The following is a 10,042-nucleotide window of genomic DNA, read 5'->3' on the forward strand; positions in this document are numbered from 1 at the left end:
GAGAGAGAGAGAGAGAGAGAGAGAGAGAGAGAGAGAGAGAGAGAGAGAGACGCACAATCCTTTGCCAAGGTTTGAACTTTGTGTGTATGTATAGAAACAGATAATTAACAAACATGAAAATTTGAAAGAGTTCACCCATTAAAGCTGCAAAGAAGTTAAATAGCCTTTGACTACATTAATGGTTCTGGGGCCAAACAGAGATGTTGGTCCTATTGTTTAATGAGAAATTGTCACTTTTTTATATTCTTTAGTTATTATTTCACATCAGTATTGACCACATTTGGTCACAAAGATATTCAAGAGTCATTTGTGCATACCTACCGTATATTATGGTGTTATATTATATCTTGATATCTTGGCCCCAGTGCTCCCTTTAAGTTTGTTCCAAGTGACTCAACGTTCAACTGGACTTTTCTAAGGAGCAGCAGCAGGTCTTTTGAACAAAGTGTTTGCATTTTTAAAATGTCTGTTCCAGATTTTACAAACACATACAGTATACAAAAATAAGCTGCTGGAGGATCTTTCTGTTTAATTGGCGAGCACGTAAAATAGACCACCACAACAATCTAATACTGATTCAGAAACACAAACAGAAGACCCAGAGTATGCACCAGCAAAGCAAAGACAACTTCATTGACAAATTTTAAGAAATAGTACTCCTCATCATGTAGCTGTACTCTAATAACTCTTGAATATCTTCTCTACTTGTTATGGTTAAAAAAAATAAAGTWATGTTAAATGATAACCAAGACACAAACAAGAGTGCCAACATTAACTGGCTTTCTAGTGAAATTTATCATTTATTCGGAATGTAACTACATGATGATAAAACGACTGTTTCTATAAATAGAGACGTGCCTAATTAATTATATTATCACTGGAAATAACCTCATAAATGTGTCTTTTATTGTCTTTTTTCATGCAAAACAAGAGTCGCAGAAGTCTTCTGTTTGTTTTAAACAGAGATGAGAATTTTTCCCAGAGTGCTGCTTTTCTCTTCTGCTAGAAATCTGCTCCCTCATTTTTAAGTGTGTTGAGCTCTAATGTTGTGTTCTGTTAAAGGCCTCCTGGCCGATAGGAAGTGTAAAACTTACAGAACAGGGTCTTTCATTCGAGGCACAGAGCASAGTGGTCTGTCCCCCAGATGCACACTGCACTCCCCCCGCTTCACACACCCCCTCCACCCAAACACAACTGCGGTTCACCAGACAAGTCACCACAAACAGTGCATGAAAAGAAAAAAACGAACAAACCACAGACTTTAAAGTGTGCAGCCAAAAGTCTTTCTGCCCCACAGGACAGAGTGCAGATAAAGCTGTCCACCTGTTTGATATTTATTCCTCTGAGTTATTATTTATTATTATTATTATTATTAATGTTGTTTATTTCCACAAGCTGAATAAAGGCCCTCAGTCCAGTTCTTACCTTCATACCCAGAGCAGAAACAGAGCTGAGCAAACAGCAGCACCAGTGTCCACATGTCCACGTCGTTGGGACGCTTCTTTTTCCAGCTTTGTGGAGGAGAGTTCCTGCAGGAAAACTTTCAGTGCATTCCTGCTTTCCAAAGACCCGCCTCTTGATCCACAAACAGGAGGATTCTCTCCAAGCAGGGCAGGCCGTGCACTGGTGTGATGGAGCCAGAGAGACAGGAGGGGGGACCAGAGGACTTAAACCTCAGCTTCACACAGGGAATTTATAGGATTCTTAGCTGGGACACTTTTATTTCATATGCTGTGTTATTATTTATTTTTTCTGAGAAATTTCTGATTAAAATTAAACAAAAAATAAACTAATAAAAGACTGAGATACTTTTATTTTCACAAATAAAAGTAAAATGTTCCGATTTTAGGTATTTCACAATAAACTGTGGAATACTAAATCATAATTATCAAAAGCTGAAGAAACTGTAAGGTTGTGAAAAAGTAAAAAAAAAAATCATAATCTAACCAGTATTTGATTTACACTGGAATATAGTGAACATATCCAACGTTTACACTAAGAAAAAAATTGTGCCTAATAATAAAAACAAGGTAATTTTGCATTAATAGCAGCAGCACATCACCAAAAAATAAAAATAAAGCTTAAAAATGTTTTCACTTACCTGTAATTGTTTTAGCTAAATTGTTGGACTTGCACGGAAACAGGTTTGTAAACAGTTAAAAAATATCCATTTTTGATGTTAAATTTACAGAAGAGCATTAGGGCCACAGTTATTTATTTATTTCCTGGAATGTTATAGGAAAAAAGTAAAAATTCTGATATTAAAAACAGAATTTTATCTCAGACTGCACTGTAGGCCTAAGTCATCAACTTGTAAATGAACAAAAATCTCTTCAAAAATTAGCCTCATCATTCTAAAAAATATGAAATATAAAGTTTTCTTGAATGATAAATAAATTCTTAACTCATGATAATGACATTGTAAATTATTAATGACAATATGATTCAAGAACCTTTTTTAAATCACAAAAGTGTTTCCATATAAATAACTAAAGAAACTATGTAGATCTGCTAATCTGAAGTTCCAACAGGACTCTTGTTACCAGCTGTGTATTGCTTATTACATTTGTTCAGTTATGTATTAAGGGAAGTTGAATGTGTCACAGTCTGTGTTTGTTTTCTTGGTTTTTGTTCCCGTGTCTCTCTGCCCTACAGCCCCGCCCACGCTCACCTGTTTCCTCTTGTGTCTCCTCCAGGTGTTTCTCATTTGTCCTCATTAGCTTCCCTTTATATTTGGTGTCTTGTCGTCTGTGTCTGATCATTGTACTGTTTTCAGTTGCTGTAGTTGTCCTCCATGTTCCTCGAGTTCCCTGAGATTGTTTGTGAGTTTTGCTGCCACGACAGCCCTTCTTTTGTTCGTTAAACTGTGTTTTTGGATTTTGCCTGCGCCCTGGGTCATTCTGCCTGCACAACCTCACAGAATGTGTCTCATATTTAAGCTTTTCTGCTTCATTTTAGATATAAAATTTTTAAAAAGGTAAATAATTGAAGCACTAATTAATGCTTTAAGGAATCAATTAGAGAACACTAAATATTTTTTTATTAACTCTTATAAAAAGAAAAGCCACCTGAACAGAGACTAGCTTGTAAAAAAGGACATAAAAGTGAAAAAAAAAACACTTCAACAAACTAGTTCCTCTAAAAATTCAGACAAGCACTTGAGTCTAATTATTTTTACTGCACAAAAATGTTAGTTCATAAGGAAAAAAGATGGAGAACCGTTTGTATCTAATCCAGGCATGCGAATCAAAACGTTAACATCTTATAAACCTTTAATGGCAGCTCATCATATTCATAAGTTTTTCTTTCCTCTTTATTTCATAACAAATTTGACTCTGTTACACAAAAACACATGGAAATAACAGCTTAAAGTTGCATCAGTGTTAGTCAGAAAGTCTTTTAACTTTGGTATAATCCCACATTTTCCACTTTATCTTCCTTAAATTAAACGTCATGCTGAGTTCAAGTCAGCGTCCCAATAAAAATCACAGAATAAGGTTTTTAGTTTGAAACATGAGCAGTGTTTACTCCCTGCTACAGTTTGCTGATGATTTAAATATTTAATAAAACTGAGTTGGATGCACACTGTTTCCTAGCAACACTTTTATAATGAGGTGTATAATAACTATGTTATAATCATCAAGTGGAATTTTTACTGATGGTCTTGATTTGATAACAAATAACAAAATCAGGGTCAGGCCAAGTTGAAAAACTGATCTGAATGGACTCCATTGATGCCTAATCTTTATCATACTCCTTCTCCCTGCTCTTGATTTGTAAATTTATTTTATTTTTTTTACCAAACAGCCAAAAGCAAGTCTGACAACTAAATCAGACTTACTGGCACCACTAGGTGCCCAATCCTGGTCCTCGAGGGCCACTACCCTGCATGCTTTAGCTGTTTTCTTGCTTTTCAGCAGATTTCTGCAGAAGCCTGTAATCACACATTCATTCGAATCAGGTGTTTTGAAGCAGAGAAAAATGTAACACGTGCAAAATAGTGGTCCTCGAACAGGAACAGACACACCTGAGTGGTCTATACTTCAAAAAAAGTGAGGGGAAAAAAGAAAACAGTATTTGTAATTTTACTAATTTGATTATAAGTTATTAGGGCTTGTCATTTCAAATGAATAAGGTTAGGAGAGAAATGCAGTGTTTTGCAATGAATTCATCTGCCTCTATTCATTGCTCATTCCATTCTTTGCACTATTTTATTTTGTTAATTGATTTGACTATTTTTATTGTGTTTACTGTTCTATTGTGATTTTATTATTGACCTCTGTAATGTGCCCTTGGGAGTTTTCAAAGGTGCCTTAAATTTTATATTTTCTGGTGTATTCAGTGTACTCCATCACCTCCCGTGAAAAAGGATACACAGTAAATGTTTCACTGGGAGATAAGAACACTCCCATGTTGCTGGATATTGTGGTACTGGACACATCTCACTCATTTTCCTATAAAACCAGCCAGTGGGTTAAAGGGATCCCCGATTAGTTGTAACATTAGACTTTATTTGATAAACATATATTTTAACTGTAAAATAAAGACTGTAAAAATACTGTAGGCTGTTTAGTTTTTATAATTTTTAAACTAAAAGTTTAAAAATATGTTACACAGACGGGGCCATTTTATTCACACACAAAGCATTCTGGGTAAATGGTGACGTGGATAGGTCCTCGGTGTGAGCGAGCTATATCCACCCTGAAGGTTAATCTTGGACAATATCTGATGATCGACTCTTTTAAATGAAACCAGAGAGCGTTGACAGAGAGGAGAAGGTAGAAATGACTCAGTCTGTAACTGAAAATATGGATGGAGGACAACAGAGCTGCTTCATGGAAGAAGAACCTCAGCTTAGCCTGTTAGCTTTAGCATTAACCCCGATGCTATCACCATTTATATGTATTAGCTCAGCGCTACACATTCTCCTCTCGTCACTGAGGTCCTCCATCCACATGACAGAGCGGGGAACACAAAAATGACTCAGCATGTGGATGGAGGACCTCAGTTTATCTTGTTAGTTTGTCACGCTAGCACCAAGCTAATACATATAAGGCAATTTAGCATCGGCGTTAGCGTGAAGGAGGTTCTTCTTCCATGAAGCAGGTCTGTTGTCCTCCATCTATATTTTCAGTTACAGGCTGAGTCATTTCTACCTTCTCCTCTCTGTCAATACTGTCATTTAAAAGAGTCGATCGTCAGATATTGTCCAAGATTAACCTTCAGGGTGGATATAGCTCGCTCACACCAAGGACCTATCCACGTCATCATTTACCCAGAATGCTTTGTGTGTAAATAAAATGGCTCCGTCTGTGTTAAAATATATATTTTTTTAATTACCAAACAAAACATCCTACAGTATTGTTACAGTCTAAATTTTAAAATTAAAATAAATGTTTATCAAATAAAGTCTAATGTTACAACTAATCGGGGATCCTTTTAAAACTGAAGTAAAACATCACTGTGGATATATTGTAGTACCAGTACAGTATGAGACACAAAAAAATTACCCTACTACTGATCATCATTCAGAGAGACAGGCCAGCTCTGATTGGACCAAACTGGTTAAAAAAACTACAGCCTAACTGAAAGAAAATCGATATTAGTATGCTAAACTATAAACTGACCTTCACAGTACACAGGGTACTAGTGCAGAAAGAAGCAAACCAGGAGTGCAAGAAGTGATCCAGCACCATCAGGCAGTGTTTTCAGATGACCAAGGCAGCATCGAGGGATTTAAAGCCAGAATCCACAACAGTTTTCCACAAAGCTCACCCAGTTCGTTATGCACTAAAGGAAACTGCAGGAAAAAAAGTTAGATTGGAAAAGGTGAAGGTGATTTCAAAGGTTGAGAAAAGTGAGTGGGCATCTCTTGTTGTTACTGTACCAAAAGCAGCCAAAACAGTTAGGACATGGGGTGACTACAAAGTCAGTATCAATCGGTGCATTGAAGAGGAGAGATGTCCACTTCTGAATCCTGAGGATCTGTTGGTCACCAGTGCTCCTGCTCTTTWACAGTCTGTGCTGGATCAGATTCTTCAAGGGATGGATCACATGACCTGTTTTTTGGGTGATATTCTCATCGCTGCCTCATCTGAGAAGGAACATTTAAAGAGGTTGGAAGAAGTGCTCAAGTGTCCAAGTGGAGCTTTCAGAGTGCTGTTATCTTCAGAGCAGTGTGGAGTACCTGACACATCGGATTGCCAAAGATGGACTGCATCCCATAACAAAAAAGTAGCAGCCTTAAATGATCCCCATCACATTCTGAATCCGAATCAAAAATCCTAGATGGCTGCCATAGCTAAAGTGTCAAATTGACCATAATTCAACCATTTTTAGACATATTAGGATTAAATTTGATGTGGTCTCAGCTGAGAATAATCCTCATCACATACTGAATCTATCCAGAAACCACCAGGCTGAGAAACAGCTTCTACCCTTCAGCCATCAGACTGCTGAACTCAAGCWGCATCTAATTCAGCTCATCTCTACTCTTTTAAATTATTTACAGACAGATGTACATGATTATTTGATTATATTGTATTATTATTATTTATTTTGTGGATTCTTAATCTGGCACCTGAGTCCAAATTTCGCACCACAAACCAAAGCTGACAATAAAAATTTTTGAATCCTTGAATCCATTTCAAAAACTGAAGATGGCTACCATAGCTAAACAGAAGAATTGACCATAACTCAACCATTTGTAGCTTTATTAAGGTGAAATTTGGTATGGTTGTTGATGACAGGGGGTCTCCAACAAACATTAAATTTTAATTTTAGTTGAATTGCACCCTTTTCACAGTTTCTCCAACTATTCTAGTTTAACCTACCACTTGGTTGTTTTATCATTACAGTAAAAAATGTAAAAAGTAAAAAGTAAGTTTGTTTTTTATTTTCAATTTCCACTTTTATTTGTGGAAGCATTTTTTGTCAATTGCACTTTAATATTTTATATTTTTACTTCACCATTTATTTTTGTTTATTTATTTATTTTTCACTAACTGCCAGCCTCCTGAGGCTTAGTGTTTGGGTCCCAAGGCCCAGGAAGTGTAACTAAACACGTTGGGAATTCAAATTGTTCAAAGTAAAAGTGATTCACTACGAAGACTCTTACACCAAACAGATGGCCAAAAGCATCAAATGATTCACAGACGGAATAATTCACTCAGTTTTATTGTTGCAGTTCAAAAAGCAGTGAAGAAGATGATTAATGAATAATTATGAAAGAAATTAGCTCAGGCTTGGCTGTTTTTCAAGCCATTGAATGTCACATTTATAATTAGAAGTATTTTTCATTTGAACAACTTTTCCCTTGATGACCCGAAGCTTCACAAACTAATGTATGTTGTCACTATGGTAATATCTACTTGTACTTCTAAACAAGTCTGGATGGGTTTGAGTGTTTTTGTTGTTGCAGATTTAGATAATGAAGCAAAACATGATTCCAGAACTGCTGAGTCATTTTTTTTTTCTTTTCCTCAGTGCTGGTTTAGTTTTTGGTGATTTGTGTTTTTTTTCCCTGATTTTCTTCATCTGACATCTTTATTCTTGTTCCTTGTCTTTTTCTTTCCTCTTCTTCCACACTACCTTTTTTGTTTCCTTCACTTCCTTCTTTTTCTTTATTTTAACCTTGTTACATGTCTGACAGCTTGTTATTTTTCAGATTGTTCAGATTTTGTTTWGTTTTGTTTTGTTTTTCTCTTTCCTTTTCTTTTCTCAGGTTCAGGCGGGCTGGTGCCACTTAAGAATTGTAAGTGCTGATTGAAATGGACCAACCAGGACTTCACCACACCTTATGTAAGAGGTTCACCTGCAGAGCTGGGGGACTCTTCTCCTCCCTGCCGCTGCTGATTGCCTGGTCCACCTGTGCTGCTGCTGRGGAGCCTGCTCTTTCTTTAAAGGTTTGTGGTGGGAGTTAGGAAGACTGTAAGTTTGGGATACCCTGTACATTTTCATCACGTACATAACCCTATGTTAAAAGCACTAGTTGGTGCCACCCTTGTAATCTTTTTGGTGCCTTTTTTATTTTATTTTGTTTTGATTTTATCGGGGTATTTTTATTTCATGGTTGTACCAGACTGTAGACAAGCTCTCTTTTGCTTGTTCCTTGTTTGCCACCCCCTAAAGGTTGCTTTCTCTCCCACATCTAGCAGCCTTTTGGTGCAGAATAAAATTAAAACTTTTTTTTACGCCTTTGCAGCGACTTGTCGATTTATGATTGTCAGGTTGCAGCCCTGTTTTCAGTGGGTGGGGGTTATAATGTTCCTCATCCTCACTATTTGTTTCAGCCGCAGAATCATAAAAGCCCGTCTCCTCTTTATTGTCTCCTCCTCTGGTTTCTTTATTTCTKATCTGCTCAGACGTCACACCTGTGGCTGCATCCTGATCTGATCATGGCCGACCTGTTTCCTCTTCTCTTCTTCTAGCTCACTTCTTGAATCTGACAGAGCTTATGTTCTGTAGAGACACACTGAAAACCCCCTCTGTACCAGGCATGTCATCATTGGGGCCCCCAACAGTTACARCACTCAGAATTTCTCCCCAATTTGGTTTTTCTTCAGACAGGTGATCAGCTTCCTGTCTGATTCAGTAAATCAGTCCCAGCTTCAGAGTTTTCCGGGGATTTGGTTCCTCTGTTCCCTCGTGACTTTGTGAGGGAACATTACACAAGTCATCAGGAGGCATGCCTCAAACCTGCAGTCAGACCAGCCCTTGACTTGTGTTTGAATCTCCACCAGCATCATTTGTCATTTTCTGCACATTCTTCTTTATCTTTGTCTGGTTTCAGCTCTTGTGGTTTTGTTTTACTTTTCACAGATTTTCCACTCAGAGATTCAGTCTGAAAAGTTTGGGTGACAGAGGTGGTCGCTGACTGAACAAACACTGAGTTTACGCTGTTTTTTTAAACTTCTCTGCTTGCTCCTGTTTTATCTCCACATCAGCAGGTTTTAACCTTGTGTTTTACTCTGAATTACTATATTTTCCTTTTAGTCATGTTTAGTTGATGCTGATTCCCATTTACGAAATTTTGTCTCATTTAAAGTTGATTTCATCTGTTTGGTGTCCCTTGCTTCTCAAAATAACATTCTGTAACCACATTGTTGTTTCTGTTTAATTCTCTACATTTTCTGTTATTTTTTGTAATTTTACTCCTTGCATTTTGTAGATTGTTGGGTTTTTGTGCTAAACTGTGACATTTTGCTCTTGTCTCAGATACTTTTTTCTGTTTCTCTGGGAGTTTTAGTTTTAGGAAAATCCTCTGTAATGTTCTGCTGGTCTGTAGATGTAACTTTATATTTTTCTTTCCTCCTCTGCAGAACAGACCCTACAGAGCCAGAGCCAGTCAGGAGCTCTGTCTGCAAGGCTTTACAAGAGTTTTGGTCAGAGTTCCCYCTGGACTGGAACTGTTCTGCATACGCCTCTGCTTCTTTCACAGTTCGTCTGAAACCTCTGCTCCGTTTCTTTTCCTGTGAGACATCACAGAAGGATTATTTTAGAAGCCATGAAGAGGAAGGCATTATGCCAAACAGTTCTGTGCCAAGAAATTAAATTAGCAATCAATAATAGAATGTGTGACTAGTGCTTCAAATGTTTCTATGATTTATTTGAGATAATTCACATTCTTTGAAGTGAGGTTCTGTGAGAAAGTAATAAAAATATCTTAGCTGTTGTAGATAACTCTTTGAACACCAAATAAGAGTTTATTTATAATCAGTTAATCAAGACAACCCCAGTCTCCGATATTTTCACTCTTTTGTGTTTTGAAATTGAAGTTATTAAAATAACAGCTTTCTGCTTCAGTCCTGGARCTGTTCAGACTAGCTGTTGGCTRATCAGTCCAGTCAGAATTAAACTCTYAARGGYGGTCATTCAAAATGCTTTAAACAACAGACAAAAGAACGGAACTGTCCCCTTTAACTCATTTAGATTTTTCTTACTGTTGGTAATAAAATCTTATAATAATCATAAATACATGTGTATATTACAAAATATATGTTGATTGTGTATATTTTACATAAAATGGTCATAAACTTAGAAT

The 10,042-nt window shown here is 36.9% G+C and overlaps 1 protein-coding gene across 1 annotated transcript in view; it reads right to left on the bottom strand.

The window, feature by feature from the left end:
• srpx (sushi-repeat containing protein X-linked) overlaps window positions 1-1,578 on the bottom strand; it is a gene marked incomplete at its 3' end in the record, with an annotated part of 21,540 nt that extends 19,962 nt beyond the window's left edge. The window contains 1 exon segment of the mRNA XM_014017540.1: window positions 1,426-1,578. Coding sequence (XP_013872994.1) covers window positions 1,426-1,480 — 55 coding nt within the window.
• Window positions 1,579-10,042: the final 8,464 nt, after the last annotated feature.

Source organism: Austrofundulus limnaeus, unplaced genomic scaffold (assembly GCF_001266775.1).
Source record: "Austrofundulus limnaeus strain Quisiro unplaced genomic scaffold, Austrofundulus_limnaeus-1.0 Scaffold171, whole genome shotgun sequence".
Lineage (NCBI taxonomy): Eukaryota > Metazoa > Chordata > Actinopteri > Cyprinodontiformes > Rivulidae > Austrofundulus > Austrofundulus limnaeus.